Source organism: Pseudopipra pipra, chromosome 4 (assembly GCF_036250125.1).
Source record: "Pseudopipra pipra isolate bDixPip1 chromosome 4, bDixPip1.hap1, whole genome shotgun sequence".
In the NCBI taxonomy this organism is placed as follows: Eukaryota; Metazoa; Chordata; class Aves; order Passeriformes; family Pipridae; genus Pseudopipra; species Pseudopipra pipra.
In genome coordinates this window covers 16,259,295-16,281,300 of record NC_087552.1, presented here as the reverse complement: position 1 = coordinate 16,281,300, position 22,006 = coordinate 16,259,295, and the positions used below count along the sequence as shown (strand labels likewise).

General features: G+C 39.9%; 1 protein-coding gene and 1 long non-coding RNA gene across 9 annotated transcripts in view; one reads left to right on the top strand and one right to left on the bottom strand.

Moving 5' to 3' along the window:
* DCLK2 (doublecortin like kinase 2) overlaps positions 1 to 1,927 on the bottom strand; it is an 84,547-nt gene extending 82,620 nt beyond the window's left edge. For 2 of the 8 annotated variants that reach the window (XR_010429969.1, XM_064651764.1), the window contains exon 1: positions 998 to 1,866. Coding sequence is in view for 6 of the 8 variants with exons in the window: in XM_064651764.1 (XP_064507834.1) it covers positions 998 to 1,412 (415 nt within the window). In the remaining 2 variants the exon portion in view is untranslated. Of the gene's footprint in view, positions 1 to 997 lie in introns of all 8 variants that reach the window. The other 6 variants (XR_010429968.1, XM_064651763.1, XM_064651766.1 and 3 more) reach the window with 4 other exon arrangements.
* Positions 1,928 to 7,920: 5,993 nt separating this feature from the next.
* LOC135413827 (uncharacterized) lies at positions 7,921 to 13,427 on the top strand. The gene is made up of 3 exons (XR_010430412.1): positions 7,921 to 8,317; positions 10,191 to 10,262; positions 10,708 to 13,427. It is a non-coding gene; the product is annotated as an uncharacterized LOC135413827 (long non-coding RNA).
* Positions 13,428 to 22,006: the final 8,579 nt, after the last annotated feature.

The following is a 22,006-nucleotide window of genomic DNA, read 5'->3' as shown; positions in this document are numbered from 1 at the left end:
GCATTAGAAGGTCTGCAAATCTTACTTCTTTATTAATGCAAATCAGCTACACCTGGCATACAGAGTCACTGGGTCAAAGACTGTAGTGGCTGATGTATTAAATACCTGAGGACAACCATCAAGTGCAAACTGATTGTGAACCTCACAGTGTGCACAACATAACCAATGCATTTGAAAAGCATGTAATGCTGAGCTTAAACTGTATTTTAAGACAGCATGTGAAAACATTGGGGAATTCTGCTCCTCATTCCAAGAATTACCATTCCTTACAAACAAGGGGCTCATGGCTCATGCTTCATTCTGAAAGCAGTACTTCTGGCCCCATTTTGAGACAGTCAAGTGCTGCTCTGATCAGATTTACAAGGTCTACATAACCTTAGCAGCTAAGTCCCATTATCAAAAGCTACTTAGGAACAATTCTCAAATTCATCAGATTCTATAACATGCTTTTGGAAAGTCAGACAAGGTAGGTAATTCCCTCTTATTACCACGGACTCTGATCTCATTTGAAAATAGGACTTTACACCTGTTAGTTTTAATATGTGGTAGGTTGTAAATACCTTTTTCACAGCACTGGGGCTTTCTCTCTGAAAGCTTACGCCACTGAGAGTCAACAATGACACTTAGAGACTTAAATTACAGGACGGCCCTCTTACAAATGGAAGGTAGCCAAGAACTTTACTACAGTTCTTGCAGATGAAAAGGGCACCTGCTGCTTAATTACCACTGGAGTCAACCCCTGCACATGCAGACAGCACCCCTCGGGGTTACTGGAGAAGTGGATGGTCCACTCTGGGAAAACGAGGCCTACAGCCCCTCAAAGCAGTGGGCAACCCATGCCACTTGCCCACAAGGGCTCTGTGGCTGCCAATTTTCAGCAAGGCACCATCTCAGCTTTGATCCAGGCAGCGACAGGAAAGCTCGCCCCAGGGAGCGCCTGCACCCCACCACCATGTCCCACGGCCGCTTCTTGCCGGACTTTGCCATGCCCCCTCACCTTCCACCAGCTCGTCCAGGCTGGTGAGCTTCTTGCTGCCATCGATGGTGTAGATGGTGCGGACCCCTTGGGGCAGGTTCACGTTGTCCGACAGGGAGCGGGTGAGCTCCACCAGGAGGGCGTCGAAGGAGCGGAAGCGGTCGGGGGAGATGGCGTACACCAAGCCCTTGAAGTACCTGTCCCCGTTGCGGTAGAAGCGGGCTTTGCGCGCCTTCTTCTCCGAGCTGAGCGCCTGCAGGGTGCGGGTCCGGTAGAGGCTGCAGTGTGCGCTGTGCGCCGGGCTGGGCACCAGCCCATTGCCCCTCGGCCCCGCGCCGCCGCCGGACCCGGAGCCGCCGCGCCGCGGCCCGGAGCGCTGCTGCCGCTTGTCCCGCTCCTCGAAGTGCTCCAGCTCGATGCTCCGGTTGCTCGCCATGGGGAAGGAGCTGCCTGCCCGCCCCTCCCGGCTCTCCGCTACGGGCTGCTACGCCTGCCCCCCGCGCTCGAAAAGGCTCCGGCCGCCTAATTCAGCATCGCGCCCGGCCCCGCTCGCCGGGAGGGCTGCGGGTGAGCGCGGCGCCCGCAACCTGCCCCGCAACCGCAGCCGCCGCTACCCGCTGCTGCGCCCGCCGCCGCGCACAAAAGCATCCCTCGTGCCCCGGCACGGCGCCTCCCGACTACAGGCGATGCCGGGAGGGGAGCGAGAGGCTCGGGGGAACCCCGCGGCCGCGCCCCCGCGCCGTGCCCATGCAGGCTCGCACAATGCTCGGGTCCCCTCCGCAGCCTCTCCCCTGCTGGCTCCGCCGGGAAGCGGTGGCCAGGGCCGGAGCGCCTATGCCGCCAGCTCCGGCGCTGCTCCTGGCTCCAGTCCCGGCGCGGGGGCACGGGGACCGCCAGTCGGCGCGGGGAGCGGCGCAGCCCCGCCGGCTCCTCGGCGGGCAAGGGCGCTGCTGTCGCCCGCCTCGGAAGGGAAACAGCCGCAGCGGATCCTGCGGGAAGAGCGCGCTCACGGCCCGGCCGCTGGCGGTGGAACGGGAGCTGCGCTGGAGCGGGCGGGGCTCCCGCCGGGCCCCCGAGCCGGGCGGGCGCGGGGGCGGCGCCATCTCGGCTCAGCGTCCGGCGCGGGGGCGGTGCCGTCCACGGCGGCCGCGGCGGGATCGGGCGCGGTGAGGGGTGGGAGAGGCTTGTGGGGGAGAAGCGGGAACGAAAAGGGGGTTCTTCCAGGGAAGGAGAACGAATTTGGAGGAGCAGCTTTCCCGCAGGGGCAGCGCTGTCCTTCTCGCGGCGGCTCTGGCGGGAGCGGTCCATGGACACCCCCATAGGCGCACCAGCGGAGCTGCCTGCCGGCTCTCTCCCGGCTTCACTTGGGCTCAGTCACTGGGTTAAAACGCTAAAAATGCCCCTAGGGCTCTTTCTGTATGGCCTTCTGCCTAAAATATATCCCCCGGGACGAAAATTACGCATCCCTGTCATTTGTCGAACACAGACACTGTTTCACAAGGGCGGGTGATGATAGGTCACGGGATAATGGCTTCAAACTGAAAGATACTGGGTGTAGATCAAGTATTAGGACGAAATTTTTTACTGTAGGGGTGGTGAGGCACTGTAACAGGTTGCCCAGAGAAGTTGTGGTTGCTCCATCCCTGGAAGTATTCAAGGCCAGGCTGGATGAGGCTTTGAGCCGCCTGGTCCAGTGAAAGGTGCCTCTGCCCGTGACACAGGAGTTGGAACTAGATCATCTTTAAGGTCTCTTCCAACCCAAACAATTCTGTGATTCTGTCATTCTGTGATTTTCCTTTTGCATTTGTGCATGCCACTGATGCGTTCCGAGAAACCAAATAACCCCATTCGTACAGTCTAAACCTCCCAAATGTACTGCAGCCCACGGTTCATGACTTCCCCAGGGATCTTGTCAGTGCTCCCTAGGTTGCTCAACTCAAATTAACGTTTGGTAGAAATTGCCAACAAATGCATTGAAATGGATGCAGTCTCATTTTTTTTTACTTATATTCAATTATTACAGAATATATTTTCTTGGCATAATGATTACGTAAAAGGCATTTACAACTACCTACAGGTTTTCATTTTTTTTAGGTCTCTTGCATTGGGAGGTTCCAGTTGTTATGCCATTACAGGTGGTCACAGTTTCTGCTCTTTTGCCCAATATTCTTTACCACACTTCTGAGGGATTTATTATTTTTCACTTTTTATGTTTTGAAATACCAATAAAATCAAGCACTGTCTCGCTATTATTACTGAGCTTCTTACAAAGTAGATCGAACAACTAGCTACAATATTCCTAAACACAACACCTGAAAAACATTGGTGAATTTCACTTTTTATTTAAGTGCCATCTTCTGCGATGCTTGGAAACATTCACAAGCAAAAAGAAGTAGTAAGCCATGGCGCTGGATTATCTCCTCCAGTGGTAAAATCAAGAAAAGGAACAGAATGAGGGGAGGATTTTGTTACAGTCAAGGAACGAATACACCTACTAAGATTAGATATGCAGGTCTTGCCTAGGAATCAACTTTCTAGACTGGTTTTGATATGCAGTTTCTCATCCTGTTTACAGGCCAAGTTACACAGACAAAGTTCCAACTCACTTGTGTAACTTGGCTCCAAAGTGCATTGGTCTTAGCTACGAGGCTGTATTTTTTTCCAAATGGTACCACACTACATGGGCCTTTGTAGAACAAGTCCCATTACTTAGTTCAAAACTCAGCTGAAGGTTATTTGGACTAACCTTTTTCAATTTGCTCAGAAGCAGACCACAAAAGCTCATGGAAGTTTAATCCCCCCCTTGTACACACCTTCTGTCTGCTCCCAGCTCTTAACTATTGCCTACTGACCACAGTATAGTGCTCAACTATGTGTAGAGGACTCCTGCTGACTAAAATGTAAAATATGTATATATATATGTGAATTTAATATACTAACTGTGTTTATAACTGCATTTAGGTTGGAGAATTCAGTGCCAGGGTAAGCATTTTGTTGGTTTCAAGTTTTTTTGCTGGGTGGTAGGATATGTCATGTGCAAGACTTGGTCTGACTTCTGAACTCTCTGGCTAGAGATGGGATAGAAGGAATGGAATTTTATGCAGTCTCTGGTAAGGTAAAACTAAAAGGGAATTCTTCAGCTTTTACCAGGAAAATTCTCTCTCCTCATCAAGGGGAATTCCCACTACAGAGAGTTTTCAAAGTCTGTACAGCCACTGGTTTTTATGGAGCATATAAACATGAAATTGACTTCTGGCCTGTAAAACTAAACTACTTCTATATTAAGAGGCTGTTTACAGAGAGGTTACAGTTAGATCTGCGGGTGTAACCGCCAAGGAAATGCCTGGTGACACCTCAAACATGGTCCTACGACTTGTGCTCTTTCTTTTTTGGTTCTCCTCAGATGTTGTGTGTATTTTTAATAAGCTCTGCAAGCCCCCATTAAGATTGGTTCATGGTGCTTCCATTTGTGTGTATGCTTTCCCTTTTCCTTGCAGCCTTATTTCCCCTAGGGAGTTGTCTGTAGTCGAACAGGGAGGATTGAAAAGACTTTCAAAGATGAGGAATAAAAACCCAAAACAATCCCATATGCAGCTGGATGACATTTGTTGTTACACACTAGAAATTTAGTGTGATTAATATGCAGTTCTGTATGGAACTGAGCTATGCATTCCCATTATCTTCTTCCAAAATAGAGTTGACAAATTAGTAGTTCACTTAGCAGCAAGCAATGTTACATGTATAAATGATACCTTGCTTATTAACATAAATCTCCAAACACCATAAAAATGTGATTATCATTCATTCTTGTGATATTCTATAAAAGTACATTTCCTATTTGAAAAGAATAGAGCTTCCAGTTTTCATGTCCATCTGATTAATCAGTTCTCCCGCCTGTCTTTGGGGGTTTTTTTGCTGTATTGTGGTAAGCATAATGAATTCTTTGTTTAAATCTCTTCCTCCATCTATAAGGCCTCCTGTGTGGTTTGGTTTGTTGGTTGATTTTTTGCTTTGAAACAAGCCAGACCTGTAAGAAATTTCTAAAAGGAAAGGAAGAAAACTTTGCCATCACATGCAGTGTCTTTTCTTCTTCTGTTACCTGAACTCCCTACCTTCCTGGTTGTAATCAGTGAAATTCAAGTCACTTAGCACATTTAATAGGATTGATAGGTGAAATTCAGTTCAGAATCAGAGTTTACACTGGATGGTTTTAGAAAAGCAATTATGTATCTGACCTTTGTGTTTAGCCCATCGATTTCACCTTGAAAATGATAATGCCTAATGTTGCTGAAGAAATAAAAAAAACACCATAAGTATGGGGTCTGTTGAATCAAGATTTATTATATGAAAAACATTATTGGAATAACAAAATATTTACTTGCCACACTAAAACCACCAAATTTGAGTATTTAAACAACTAAATGTTTATTTGTAATGATTTGTTTTCAACCCTGAATGTTAAAATGCTTTTAAAATATTCATACATTAAAATATCTCAGCATCCCTGTGAGATGCTGTGCCCTACTTTATAGATATATAAAATGGGAAACCAAAAGTTTAAGCAACTCAACCAAGTAGCAGAGAAATATTTCAGCATAGGTGGCATAGGAAGGATCTTCAGTCCTCAGTGAGGTGGCAGTGTACCCAGGTGGCCAGGAAGGCCAATGGTATCCTGGCTTATATGAGAAATAATATGGCCAGCAGAACCAAGACATTGATTGTTCCCCTGTACTTGACACTGGTGAGCCCACACCTCAAATCCTGTGTTCACTTTGGGCCCCTCACTACAGGAAAGACGTTGAGGTGCTGGAGCATGTCCGGAGAAGGGCAACAGAGCTGGGGAAGGGACTGGAGCACAAGTGTGATGAGGAGCAGCTGAGGGAGCTGGGGGTGTTTAGCCTGGAGAAAAGGAGGCTCAGGAGGGACATTATTGCTCTCTACAACAGCCTGAAAGGAGGTTGTAGCAAGATGGGGGTCAGTCCCTTCTTCCCATGTGATAGGACAAGAAGAAATGGCCTCAAGTTGCAGTTGCACCAGGAAAGGTTTAGATTGAATATTAAGAAAAAATTCTTCACCAAAAGAGTGGTCAAGCATTGGAACAGGGTGCCAGGGAAATGGTGGAATCACCATTCCTGGAGGTATTTAAAAGATGTGTAGATGTGACACTTGGGGACATGCTTTAGTCTTTCTGCACTCCAGTAAAAATCAGTTCCTAATGGATCACCCACTCATATTGGATCAGAAATGTCCCATCAAATAAATTGAGTATGAATGTCTATGATATAAATAAATGCCCAACTCCCAATGCCTTTACTGTGGATTATATAAAGGTATTCATGTTCCTTTCTCATCAAATTCTCCAGGTGTTACAGAAAGTGAAACAGAAGTTTCCAAATCAAATCTTAAAAGCTACACAGCTGAAAGCCTAAAGAAGAAGAGGCATTAGAAGGCCTACAAATTGTATGTGTTTGCTAATGAATCTACATTGCAAGCTAGTTGTGAATTTTGCTTTTTTGCCAACAATTCAAGATGGCTACGTTGACTTGTATGACTCATTTAGGCTTTGCATATGGCAAATTCCAACTATCCAATACCACTGTAACTGAATAAAAATAGATTAAACAAAAAATAATTTGAAGAGGAAAAAGGCATGGTTTACAGACAAATAAATGCCTCTTTTACCCATCTATTTTTTTTTTCTAGATAATTTAAAAAAGAAGTCATTGGGGTTTTTAAAACATATCTATTACATTTTTGCTGGTACTCCATCATAATTTTTGTATAATCATTAATAATTTTAATTCCATCTGTTGCTCTTTCAATACAAGACATCACAATTCTATATTTCCAATAGAAATGGCTGTCTGGATAGTTGCTGTAAGTCTGGTTGAACAATCTGTGATCAAGGGTTAAATGGATCTTTTAATCTGTTGTCTTACTTAAAAGTATGATTAGTCAAATGTAGGATCTTAAAAAAAACCCTGAAGAATGATGTTATTTCCCATGTTAAATAACTTATGAAGAGAAAATTACAGTAAGTTTTTCAAAGATCACTGCCAAGAGTTATTTGAATTACCAGTAGTTATAATGAATTACCAATATAATTAAAAAAATGAAAGCTTAGTGTGCTTTCTGAGACAGCTACTTCAGCAAAGATGTCTAAAGTTCACTGCTGCTCCATACCTGACAAAATATGGAAACTAGAGATAAAAACAACAATGAAACAGTACATATTTTGAAACAAATGAACTGCTCAAGTAATTTCTGAAAAAATAGAATTTTATAATATGATGGTTAAGGAACCAAAGCCAACTACATAGAATTCTCTCATCTACACTCCTATTCCTACATGTTTCTTCTCACCCCCCTGGGGCCGCTGCCCTTATTTGTGCTGGTACAAGTATCTGTACTCCTAGAACGCTTCCATCAACGCTGCCTCCATACAATCCTAAACATTCACTGGTCAGATTATGTGACCAATACATCTGTTCTAGAACAAGCAGCAGTCACAAGTATTGAGGCCATGTTACTGAGAACACAGCTGCGATGGGCAGGGCACGTCTCAAGGATGAAGGACCACCGCCTCCCTAAGATCTTGCTTTATGGTGAACTTGCCACTGGCTGCCGCAAGAGAGGAGCCTCGAAGAGAAGATACAAGGACTCCCTGAAACAACATCTCAGCCTTGGCCGTATTGATCATCATAACTGGTCTACTCTGGCCTCCAATCGGGAGACCTGGCGACTCACCATCTATAACGCTGCTGATGCCTTTGAGAACGCACGCAGGATCACTCTTGAGGAGAAAAGACAACGCAGAAATATGTGGCCTTGCAGAATATACCACCTAAGGAGTCTTTCTGCTGTGCCTTTTGCAGCCGGACAGGTCTGTCTCGTATTGGCCTTTTTAGCCACCAACATTGCTTGTAACAGACGTGGGTAGAGCCCTTCCCAAATCTTTGTTCGCGAAGCCCAGCCATGATGATGACAAGTATCTGTGCAAACTTGATCTGGGAAAAGTTCTTGGTTGAATAATAACCCTCACCTCCAAAAATGGGATAGGGCAGGAAGTTAGGATAGCATATTTAGCTTGCTTGGAGAACAAAGCATTGTACAGTGTAGCTTTATGCTGCGAGCATCAACTTTTTAGGCCTATGGAAAAGCATGGAAAAGAGCCACTGCAGAGAATAAAATGAGTAATAATCCTCTCTCTTACTTTCTTCCAGTGTCACAATTGACATCACTGGCTTCAGGGACATTTTCATCCAAGGAATGATTTTTTGTAAAAAAAGGGAGAGTCTACAAATTACATCTTTTGATAATATTACCAAGATGAAAAAAAAGGTGAGGTACTATATTACATCAGAGTAGTTAGTATAGGTGTTACAAGAAGGATAAACTTTTGAACTCACAAATCACTTTCACGTCCAAAAAGGTAACAATATATTTAGTACCATTTAAAAACAATTTTGCTCTAAGAAAAATTACTTAAGTAATTATTTCTGTTAATCAAAATTGAGATCAGGGTGGCATATTAGCAAGACGAAAGTAGCAGATTTACTAGCCTTGTGATACAGAGAGTAAAATAGATGATTGTTGCTTGTGGGAGGTAGAGGTGTAACAAGAAACTGCCTAAAAGAAAAATATTATGTGTAAAATACCTCCTGACTTTACATTGAATTTGTGAATTTTAATACCTAGAAGAAATAGGAATTTTATTTCTTAGGTTTACTTTCTGTAAGAATCTTGTAGTTCCCTTGAGGATTTTGAAAAGCATAATTAATGCAGCAGAGAATGATGATGCTTTACAGAAATACCTTGAAGATTGGACAAGTAGAATGACATGTAGAAGTAGAAGTGTAAAGTCATGTATTTAAGGATTAATTTCTACTCCAAGGTGGACTAGAAACTCATCACTTGAAAACAATAAAGGAGAAGAAAGGGGGGAATGAACTGTTGATCTGAAGTTTTGGCTAAGCTGGAAGAAAAACAAATGTAGCCTTAAACCTTCTTCTTTAACTGAAGACAGTAATTAATTAAAAAATGGTGCAGGGAGACTCCTTCTGAATAAACAATTGCTGAATGTAACCTATATTCTTTTAAAACATAATAAATTTTAATTATTAAAAAGTAAGCAAGCCATTACTTCTGATCTGTGTTGATATGTCCAGGGTGAGCATGGTCATGTCTGTGGATGCATGTCTTGCTTTCGAAGCCTGTGTGTGGCCTTTACCCTTGTGGCTACTTGGCTGTGGAAGTCCTGGACCATGGTGACATTCCCAGTAATAGACTTCATAAAGTGTCTGAGCCTTGTTTTGTGCTGTATTAATATAGTGATGAAGATGATCAAGAAGGCTTGCAGAAATTGCCAATGAGAATTTTATAGATATATATATATATCTGTCACCTAGCCAGCTACTGAGGAATATAGAGTTGTATCCCCTTAGGGTGTTTGCACTCTTTTTGTGCTAATATATGCTCTGTGCCCATCACTAGAGACTTAGCACCCTAGTAACTTTTTTTAGAGAATTTTTGCATCTAAAGGTAAGTGTTGTTTTGGAGCTGAGAGATCCAACCCAATCCTGGCCTTCTAGGTTTGTGTGACTGCTTGAGTAAAAATGGTGTGAATATCTGTGTGTGTGTGTTGTCAGATTTACTGGAGAATGGGGTGCTGCTGTTTTGTACCTAATTAAAAGCAAAGGTTTTAGTTAACTTTAGCAAAGTTATTTTGTCTGTTCCTCAGCACAGTACAAGATAATGTTCAGTCAATAGGGTTGGCTCCTGTACAGAAACAAGAAAGCAGTCACTTGGCTTTCATTTGATGAGAACGTTGCTTTTATTTTTAAAAGGAAATCAGATAAAGTTTTGTGAAAATCTTTAATCTTCTCATGTTCTCTCTCTAGCAGTCATACTTTAGTTTGCATGTTTTGCTACTCCTTGTGTCTTTGACAAGAAATCTATACATTTGATTGCTTGCTGCCAGCAAAACCATTTACATTAGCAGCAGAATGATGTCTCTCAACTACTACAGACACCATGGTCGAAGTTGTGTTGGAACTTTGCCAGACTGAAGTTTTGGCCTTAATAAAATAATGAAATGCAGCTTTGGGGCTTAATTATTGGCAGTAACGTTGTGAATATCACATTTCTTTTCTACAGATGACTTCGATTGAGAATATTGCTACCTTATGATTTCTTATTTTACTGTTTCCTTTAGGGCCACTCATCCTGACAGGTCTGGAAAGAGGAAAAGAATCTGATTTGTCAATAAATAAAGAAACCATGAGAGGTAAGTGGAGGGAATCCGGTGAGTTTCTCAGGTCAGGGTAGCGTGTATGGACTAGAAAGTGAAAAATTTACTGCAAAACCAGTAATGTTTCTTCCAGAAGGGGTAGTGGTCTGTACTGCTTTGTAAAGAGCTGGAAATAAGATAGAATTAAAGTATTTGCATAGAGATTATCGAGTGCAGCCAAGTATTATTCTTGAGAAGGCAGAACCTTAAGCAAAATAATTTCAAGGTCAGTTGTGACTCAATTTGGAATAATTCTTAGTTATACATCTAGCTGAGAGGCAGAGGAGATGAAGGGGCACAGAAGCTAACTGCTGACAAAAGAGCGACTATGGCTATAGGCACAAAGTAACCTTGGGCTGTTCCAGAGTTTTCAATATATTTGCTGAGCCTGAGTTTGGAACAGAAGTAATAGTCTTGATACTTCTTTTTTTTTTTCTTGTAGGAAAGTCAGATGCAAGGTTTTAATTAGAAATCAAGCCTTCTCAGAGAACTTCAGGAGTCTGAATCCCGCTTTTATGATGAACTTCCTCAAATCTCAGAGATGGGAGATTTTAAATGCAATATGAGTCTTTGGTTCTGTGGAAGTAAGGAGAAGCAAACCGTTCTCCAAGTACTCAGTTTTACCTCTTCCTTGTTTCTTACCATAAAGACAATGGACCAAGTGCCACATGTATGCTAAAAGGAACTTTTGGTCCTAAACCCACAGAGGTTACAGTCCCAAGTTCTTCTCTTGAATGGTTGTGCCTGCAAATGGTAATTCACTGACTTAAAACCTGACCCATGTGTTTGCAGAACGGGAACCAAAATACTACTGACAAACACAAGAGTTGCAATGAAATGTCCTGGGAAGGGTTTTTTTTCCTTACCATTAAACGTTTCATAATTTTTTTCTTTATTTTTTACCAAAATGAGAGCATTTTTCAATCCTAAATTCTTCTCCTGCCATACACAGAAAGAACCCCTAAATGACTGGAGTCAGTCATTCACTGCTACTCAGTTACTTACACACAGGTGTTCTACATCTTTTTCCCTCAGTGATCTAAAAGTCACTACACATAGGCTATTGTGGACAAGTCAGTGGTCAATTTTAATGGTGAAAAAAATCTATGGAAAAATTCTTTCTAGGAACTTCTACTTCTTTCTAGTAGAGACCTCTTAGGAAATATAATAGTTCTTACAGGTCTTTATAAAAAGAGGAAGTTTTTATATAGCTACATATACACACATACATATAGTTTCGGGGTGTGTTCTACTTTACAGAACAGAAAACTGTAACACCTGGAAACTAGTAGTTAGCCAGAGCAGATAACAGGGAATTAGGCTATTAATCTGCTTAACAAGGACATATGTCAAAGTAGTTTAAATTGTGCTAGGTTGCACTTCTATTTTTGTATAAGAGGGATTCAAATTTAGCAAGACATGCAGGGGGAAAAAGGCGTATAAGCATGCTAGTTCATTCAAAGTTCAAATCCAAGTGCAGTAACTGTCCTATTTCAGTTTTTCAGCCATTAATATACAGGCTTATGGTCCAATAAGAGCTGGGTTTACACCAGCTGGGATGGTATATACTTGATTGATGTGCAAAGCTCCATATTTCCACAGATATTCCATCTGTTCTCTTGTCTGATCCTTTACTGGCAAATTAGTCATAAGAGTCTGCTCTTATCATACTATGAAAATACCTCTAGTTTGTTTTTTTTTATTTAATTTTTTTAATTGGACACTTGTGTTTCCCCCTGACACTTTTATTCTAAATGGCAAGAAAAGCACTTTGCTGTGAACTTGGTGGAACTTTTGCCACTCTGCTGCTCATTCATTGTAGAGCATGAAATTCTCAGAGACTTAGTAACCTCTGAAATTTTAGGTCAGTGTATTTTTGCCTGGGAACATCTCTTGCAAGGAAATGCTGTGGATTAAACAAGGAGAATAGAGGGAGGGTTAATATTTAGTTTGTAAAGTATTTCTTATGTGAAAACTTTTGCAGCTAAAAGGTCATAAATCTTGATCTTACTTGTTCTCTTACTTGTTTGATACTGGATTTATTTTATCCTCCCTCCCCCTGGAAGACTTTTATATTTGTGGAAAAAAAGGTGGCACCAACTTTGCATTAGGTTGAAGATACCTGGGTAGGTAATGAAAGAGCAGCAGAGTGGTGATAGTTTCACAATAGCAGAAATACTCTCCATGTCTTGCTCCTTTGTCTAAACACATGATTTAATCTGGACAGTGAAAATATGTGCAGCTAAATGAAAATATACCCTCTTGAGGGTATCCTGTATATATTTAATCTTGATAGCAAGAGCAACAGCAGCAAGGTGAATGAAAACTGAGGGGGTGTGAGGAGTTTATGCTATAGTTGACAGCACATGCTGGTTTGTATTCACGACTATTGTTCACTGCAATACTTCTATCAAAGTAGCACACACATTGTAACATGTGCACAGTCATGCCTTTATTTTACTGCATAGGAATACACAGAATGGTATTTGATTGTAACAATTTGTCACCAGTTTGATTTAAGCTGTTTAGTGGGTCTTGGGTAAATATCCAGCTGGCTGTAGGGGATAACCCAACCAATTTAGCAGCCCTTTGCACCAGAGATGAACCTATAATATTTTTTTCTAGAAGATTTGTGGGCCAGTGCATTCACAGAAGAGTCAACCCCAGATGACCTTCTTCAGTCTGGCTGCCAATTGGTAGCCTGTAAAACTAATTATTACAGCTTGTTAAATACTGCTCAGCCAGCTGCTGAAAGATGAGGGTTTTGTCGGGATGTCAGTAAATACCATCTTCTGAGAGTTGTGTTTGTAGTTAGGAAAAGACTGGTTGTGCTGATATTTGGTTTGGACAGGTTATTCTGCCATCTTGTGGGTAATTCGAGAACGTGGAGAATTTTTGTTGTTTTAGAAATAGAAGTTTTATACCTTTGTTGGTTAATATTTGCAGGAGGAAAATTTTGGTATTGTTGTAAGCAATGAGAAAATGTGGAAAGAATTTCCACATTTCCAAATGCATTTTATGTTTGTTTGGTTTTTTTTGCTAATTGTGTGTTTGTATCCTATTACATTGTCTATTTGTTTCTATCTTTTTCATTGCTTTTCTTAATTTAAGGAATGTATTTGCTACCTATGGTGTTTAACAGTAAAAAAGGGGAAACTTAAATCACATTTTCTGGAGTACAATTCTTTGTCTATTAGGAAACAAACCAACAAACAACCACATCAGTAAAACAGAACATACAAACAAAACCCCCCTATTGTCTTAAAGATTCCTTTTAGAACAGACTGCTTGGCTGTTTTATCTTTGTGTCTCTATTACTGGGAAGTACTGTGTGACCTATTGCTGTCCTGCTGATCTTCAGTTCTGTTGTGGATTAGGATGTTTCACACCAAATTATTGGACATTTCTTAACTGAGAGCTAGGAACAGTTGCAAGAAGAGGTTATGCATAACTATAGAATTTTCTAGCTCCCAAATTGCATCTAGCTGGCCATGTGTCAGTCTAGGTGCTGTTATGTACTGAAAATAAATAGGATTTTTTTTTTTGAGGTTGTGTACATCTCTGATTGTCAAAAAAAAAAGTATGGGGAAAGGCTATTTGATGATGGAGATATCACCATAGCACATTAATCTTGATTAATCTAGACCCATCTCTTTGTGCAATTCAAAAAAATAACTTTTGGAAGGTGCCAGGTGACTTCTTGTTGCCTTATTGCTGTTGCACAAGTATGCTGGCTCTATCTGAGAGTAAAGAGTTGTAAGAAGTGATATGCAAACATATCATAAAATCATAGAACAGTTTAGATTAGAAGGGATCTTTAAAGGTCATCCAGTCCAACTCCGTCTGCAATGAGCAGGGACATCTTCAACTAGATTGAAAAAACATTATTATGTTTATATTTATATTTTTATATTTATATATATAAGCATGTATAAAAATTATGTTTAGTACCCAAAATGGTTAACTTTAAAGCAGACCAGAAAGAAGAAAGGAGGAAGAAAGGGCATCTTATCTTTACTTTAAAAAAGGGAATTAGTACAGCAATATTGTGGTGAGACTTGTAGACCTAGAACTCCTATTTCCTTTTTTCTAGACCCCTTTCATCTTCACACTTTTACTTAGTGTGAACTGTTTACAATGGCAGCAGACCAACAGGAAAATATAACAGGTGAGTTGGTCCTTATTTAGAAATCGTATCACAGCAAGTATAAGGTTGAAGTGGTATCAGAGTACATTCTAGCCCCCAGAATATGAAATACCTGGGATGAAGTAAGGTTGCAAGTAAAAAATATGAGTGTAAACCTTTCAGTCAGTTGGAAATAGTTTTGCCTTAGTCATGGTTTATTCCTGCTGTTTCTAATTGAATATGATTCTCTTTTTGGAAAAAACTCTCATTACCACCATCACCACCAAAACCCAACCCAAACCAAAAACAAACAAAGAAGGGAAAAACCCAAACACAACCAGAAAAACCCACAAAGCAAAACCCAAACCCCAAACAAAAATAGAAAAACCCACACCAAACCCCAACCTAGCATGTATCACTGTGTTCAATTTTGGTCACAGTTCTTGAAGGGAAAGCTTGCAGCCTAGCTCAATCCAGTCAGTCAAATCAGCCCAGCACTGAACAACTGCACTGGATATTCTGGGTATGTCCTATCCATTCCCTCTGTCCAGCCCCTACAGAGGAACTGATTTGGGGAAGGGGGCCCTCATTTAGCTATGAGTATCCACAGAGAGATTTCATAGCTACTACAGACAACTTGTTTCCATAACACTTTTTCCTGTTAATTTACCTATGTGTGTGAACTCAAAGAATAAAAGAATTGAAAGCTATTCTTTGGAAGAGTAAAAAAGCAGCTCCGAGGTCCATTTTAAAGAAAAAAATCCCAAATCTTCCCACCTTTCTCTGACAGCTGAAGCTAGCAAACATGCAGACTCACCCCTGGAGGCTATTGCTCCTTAGGCTGTATTTCTCTGATGGAAAACAGAGGGAAAATAAATATTAAAAAAAAAAACCCAAAACAAATAATGCACAAGGGATGTTAATAGTTTCTTTTGAATGAGGCCCTAGAGGATGTGACACGAGGTAGCTACTTCTGCTAATGGGCCAGAGGTATGTTGCTGGAGAAACATCCTTATGCGTGCCTTTTCTCAGAGGAAAGAGAGCTTGTGTTTGGTTTTTTAATTAAAAAAAAAAATACAAAGGCTCTGATAGGTTCTATCAGTTTTACCGCTGATGCTTAAGGCTGCTACCTCCCCACCTGTCTTCATCTCTGAACAAGGTTACTTCTCCTGTCAGCTCTTCAGCTCCCTCTGTTTCCTACTTGAGGTAATAACTGCAGTATTGTTTGCTGGGGAATTAATCAGCTACAGCACGCTCTGAACTGTGACATTTGAGTTGTTTTACAGATTTGCTTTTCTTGATTGTTAAGGGGGAAGAGCTTTTTGTGGAAGGGAAGACTGTAGGTGATGGTAACTGTTTAATCAAGGGCACCCAGGTCCAGAAGATCATACACTGAAAGACAGGATGACCTGTAATTGATTTTTAGCTGTAAATGGGGAAATACATCACAGATTCCAAACTACTTGTTCATCTCATCAAAAGTGGGGTTTGTGGTTTAGTGCTGTGGTTAAATAGTTTGTTGAAGCTCTAAGAGAAAACAAATCTGGAAGAAACAAGACGTACTGAAATAGAAGGTTAAAAATAAGCAATGAACCAAAAGAATTAAAGAAATCACTATCTGATTCTTAGGTAACAATGCTGTAGTTGACATGCAAAAATGACAATTTACACTAACTTTTCTAAAAGTCAATTTGGAAGAAATTTAAAAATAAAATAATTAGAATAACTTTAAAAGATTGTAGTTGCAAGGTTTTGAGAATCTCTTACAAATGTTGCAGAGAAATCAGCAATAAAACAAGAATGTTGATGCTAGAACATGGTCAGCAAAACCCCTGACATTAGACAAATCAGAAGATGTGTTGTCCTTGCTAAAAGGCAAATGAGATAATTATGAAAACACAGCTACATCAACAAAAATCAGAATACTTGCAAGGTGACTTCTCAGAGTTGATTTTAAAGGGGAAAAAATTGTAATTTTGCAGAGCTGGAGTAAAAACTACTTAGAGAAATATGATATCGAAAAGTATCACTGGTATCAGGCAGCCATTGCGAAATATTTGTTGAATTAAAAGTAACTTTATTTTTTAATTTTTATAATGCTGCTGGTCACCTAACAAGATATCAAGCTCTTTTTTCAGCCCTTTCAGTCAAGATCATCTTGACTGAAGATGATCAGTCAAGATCATCATCTACAAGGTCATCTGCCTCTTTGCTTTAAAATATATCCATTCTATCCTACTTCTGAGCTAATATTTTCTATGCTCTCAAGTTGTTTTCCCAGAGTAGAGAAACCAAACCATTTTGACAGAATTCAAACCAAACTACAGCACAAGAGAGATCTCCTTGCAGTACTAGTGGAAAAATTTAGAATTCCTTTACGAAACTGGTATTTTAAAACTAGAGTTGTGATCTCTATTGCTGCACATATCTTGTTCTTTACAAATAAGATACCCTTATTTACCTTTGGTGAAGTCAAAGGGTGCTTTGTTCTAACTGAGAGCAGCTGGGTGTTCTGAGCTGTGGAGAATGATGATGAGCTATGTGCTAGCACTTAATTAAAACTTGTAATGATATTCAGTTGTCATTCCACAGATACTACGATGCTCAAATTCTAAGGAGTAGATTTTGCTATTTAAAATTCTGTGTCCTACTGGGTTCCTGATTAAGCACTGACTATGTGCAGAGCCTACCAATACGTTGTATCTGGGGCTTGAAGTCTGCATAGTGATTTGTATGTTCAGGCTGGAAAGCTGAAAGATGCAAAGGAAACAAGAGTCATGGAACATTAGTAGATTGGAAGAGATGTCTGGAGGTCGTTTTGTCCAACCTCCCATTCAGAGCAGGACCAACTTCAAAGTCAGATCCAACTTTGCCAAGATCATGGAGCAGAGAATTATGCCAGAATTAGAGTTCCGACATTTCTTTGATGTAAAGCTGCTAAACAAGCCAGCAGAATCTGTTTCACATACTCCATCTGTGAAGCAGAGATAATTCTTGCATAAATATTCCTAAAGTATTTTGATCTGTCTGGGTAAAATCAAAGCTCTAGACAGGAGGGGTTCACTACAGTGCTGGGGTAAAATGATTTTTTTCTCCTTTTCTTGAAGATGTGGAGGAAGCAAAAAAGAAATCTTACATTTCCTGTCGGTATCAATGAGGATTACAAGTACTACTAATATCCTTTTCATTGAGGAAATAGGTCAGATTCCTATTTTCTAGCATTCTCACTATTTAGAGGTTGAATTGCCCATTTTGCTGTTCAGCCACTTAGGGGAGATGCTGTATTTGTGACTACAAAAGTTCTGAAAGCTTCTATTTTTGTCCAGTTCATGAAGCAATTCACATCAGGGAGAATAGAAATATGATCTCGTGACATTATTTATATGAACTGAAACAAAAAGGTCATATTCTAAGTGTGCTGGTTTTATCTTCTCCCTGAACATTGATGAATAAATAAGGAGACTTGAATAGTGCATGTTAGTGACAATGGTTGAACAGGCAGCTGAATCCAAACAAGAATCCCCCTGCTGAAAGCAGAGTTGCATGTACTGACTGGGCAAAAGGTTACAGTTCCCTGGGTTTCTATAGCATTGCTAACACTAGATTTAAGTCTTCAACATATGCAAATTAATTCTCAAAACACTCTCTGAAAGCCTTTTTTTTTTTTTACTAGCCTACAATCCTGTTACAAAGGTGAAGAAATCCATAGAATGTAATTTAACCAAGATCATGTCAATCAATGACAAGAATAGAGAAATATTGTTATACCCTCTGCCGCCTTCTACCTTGCATTTCAGTCTTCTAGTGTAGATTGGCAGAGCAAGGCCAGGGCATATCAACTGGCACAGAATATGGGGGCGAGGTCTGAAATACAGGGACTGTGGCAGATGTGAGGGATTTTGAATAGCAGAGTGAGGGCAAAAGATGACAGAAGGATTGATGAGGAAACATCTTTAATATATGCTACTCACCTTTTTAGTTTTCTCAGCAACAGTTTTGCCATGATTTGGCCATAATAATTCGGAGTTCAGAAAGGTAGTTTAAACATCCCATCACGATTTTTCAGTTTTTTCCTCTTGCCTCTGAGCTATTTGTCTTCTGCCTTGCTATTTTGTTCTTTCTGGTATTTGCAATATTTCCTAATTTTTTTTCTTTTGGCAATTTTAATTGCTATGCTGTTTCACTTACCTGCCAAGTCATTAATGGCAAGATGTGTAGATTATGTGACATTTTTCAGGAATAAGTTGGGTTTATGCTTCCTATAATTAGGAAAATATTTCAGTGTAGATGTAATACTTGCATTTCCTGATATGCCTCCTACACTGAATAAACAAAGGTTTTATAAATATTCCGTATTTGTTTCTATCAGCGGACTTTCAAAAGGTGAAACAGTTCAGGTAAATCCCTAATGAATGTGCCCATTAGTCTTTTTGTTTCCCTCAATCGGAGTTGGGTTTCTGGTGACTTAACACAATACTATCATGCACATGTGAATTGAAAACCATGCTGATTTTTTTTTTAATGTGTTTTAAAATTGTGATTGGGTACAATTTATAACCTATGATGTTTCTAGAATACAGCCACTTAGCTCTTGCAGAAGAAATGGTTTTGTTCCATTGTTTGGCTCATCACTAGAGCTGAATTTACTGACAAAATCACAAGAAATTTTTTTTTGGTATTTGTTAAAATAGTACCAAATTTGCCTTTCTTTTCTCCTACAGCTTGGTATCTCTCAAGGCATGAGTGTCTTGACAAAGGAATACCTCTCTCCTAAGTTCAGAAGTTTTTAGGTACATATGGTCATGTTTAAAAGTCCCCTCTTACCTTCAGTCAATGCAATGCATTACATACCTCTACCACTTGATGAGTTGCCAGTTCTCTTCTCTACTTGCCTCACTGAAGGCACATTTTTATAAAGCAGTGCAATATCTCAACCATTTGATGTGCCTCATTAATTTCAGCAGCCCTCTCATTTATTAAAAGTCCTTCGTTGTCTCCAGTTTTATTCTTTTCATGATTTGTTATAACCCATCCAATTTTCTCTTAACTGATTTGACTGCTCTAATTCATTCTGTGTTTTGGCTGCCCTTGTCTTTGCTGCAGTAACACACTCTGTATATTCGTATTCTGTTGCTTCCATTACTCAGTTTTCTTTAAAGTTCGCAATTAGTCCCTGATTGCTTCATATTCCTTGTATTCTTTTCCAGAAATTTTTCTATACAGCTAATGACATCCCTGCTTGCAAGGGAGTTTTCACAAAGGATTCCATTTAATTTTTGTCAAACTTCAATGAGAAATTACAGAAATGACAATTTTTTGACAGGTAAATGGAAGTCCAAATGTCTAGATCTGTAAGTAGAGGTTACTCTCATCAGTCTAAATGGGGGTTACTAATGACTCTGTTTTGTGGAATGCATTCTGGTGTATTTGCCATTTGTCATGACAACTTGATTCTTTTTGTACCAGGTGTTAAATTAGGTGAGCTTTACACTGCCTGATGTTGAATAGCTTTAATATTTTATGCTACTGGAATGTGGAGGGCGTTACCAGAGCAGAGAGATGACTACTCTTTTGCAAGTGCTTACCCTAGGTGAGAACAAAAGGTCAAGAATCTACTGCAATTCTTTCACGTGTTTTATAACTTAGGAAACCTGTTTACACTCCACCTGGGATTTAATAGAAGTTCTTCAGACCAAGCCCCCCTGTCTATGGGGAGAATTAAGTTTTCTTTTATCTCTACTGGGGGGAATTAGTTTTTCTTTTTTCTATATTGTGCTGACCACTGGAGCTGGGACCAACCAACCCAGCTAATCCTAAAACATAACAGGAGTCATGGGTTGACTTCTACTTAATTAACAGAGGAACTCTTTATCATCAGGTACCTATTGCTCAGCCTCTATCAACTGAAACCTGTCGAATCTGCCTCTAGTAGTTTATGTTAGATTTCACCCATATTTTACTTCTTTCCTTCCTTCCTTCCTTCCTCCCTTCCTCCCTTCCTCCCTCCCCTCCCCCCTCCCTGTTTCCTTTCTTTCCTTCATCTCCTTCTTCATTTTTCTAATCCACAAGCAATTTTTCTAATTGCCACAAGCAGCAGGGCTGTGGTCAGGCAAGCAGTGATTATAAATTTCTTTAGCTAGGCAAAATGTAATGACTGTCTTGAAGATCTTGGTTTGCTCATGCTGTTCAAGTTAGTTTTCAAACTGAGCAGATCAGACAACAGTGTTGTATTGGCCTCTGCTATGGTAAGACAGGACTGTGTGACAATAGGGGAGGTGTGATCATTATGATGTATTACAATTTTAGATTTGTAATTTAAAATTTTGTAAAACTTGGTGGAGAGGGAGTAAATCGTTGCAGAACTGCAGGGTGAGGGACTATCCCAAGGACGCGAAATGACACGTCAAAAAAGCCTCTCCTAGAAAGCTGGTTTTCTTGGGGGAGTGCATAACAGAATGAACACCATTAATGTAGTAGTTTGTTGAAATACAGAGAATACGGGGATCATTGTGAAGGTCTTCTACACAACATTGATGTTTGCACTTCAGTTGCATTGTGAACCACTCTGCTAGATTTGTTTTGACATCTGTCTTCTTTTTTGCTTCCTGAGAAGACTGTGTTCAATGGAAAAGGTCTTGGATTTAGAGTTCAGCAAACTCTGATAACAAATGGAACTTAAAAGGAGTGATAAATTTTCCCCCTCCTAAATAATGAATTGCTTGTGTGTTTGAAGAATGAAATAAATTCTATACAAATTAGCAGAAGCAATGAAAAATGAGTCTCTTTTGATTCTAGCGAAATAAATATGTTTAAATCTAAGCTTTCTTTTGGTTCATTTCACAAAACTTCCAATTAAATGGAACACTGTCAGCACCAATTTACTATCTTAAAGGAATGTAGTTTAGCATCTCAGCCCTGTAAACAGTCAGTTTACTTTTTCTTTTTTGTGTCTTGAAATTTACAGGCATGGGCATTCAAGTTAGGGAGATACCTGTCAAATCCTAAACTTTTAAGTTAGGCATCAAAGTGTGATCACTCTGATTTATGGAGTTCTCTCTGATGACTTATCTTCTTTATCATCCATGAATCATGAAAGCTGTTGAGTATTGAATATTTGTGCTATACAAAAAGCCCATAGATTTGAATAAAGATGAAAGCAGTGGTTCTACAATTATTATATTATACAGTAGTTCTTATTCTGTATTGTTGTTGTTAATAACTAAGATACAATTTTCTATAATACTTTATAAAATTATTCATTAAAATCCCTACAGGAACTTTCTTTGAATTATAATATTATATAAATAGACTGGGTTAATAATACTTTTATTTGAAGTTCTGCAAACATTGTTGTAATTTAAAGTATGTTCATGAAGTTTTTAGAGTCTCAGTCAAACTAGTGTAATTTAATCCAGTTCCTAACTTATGTATTCCGTAAAACAATCTTCTCTGGGTATCTTTGCTGTGCAAGTGAAAGAGAAGATATAATTTTTTATATGCTTCTAAAATTGACTTTAACTGCTAATTCAACTAACCTTTAATCCAATTCAACTAACCCAATCTATTTGTGGTCAAGATTTGAATGAACATTGAAGAGGTTGATGTTTTTGTTTGT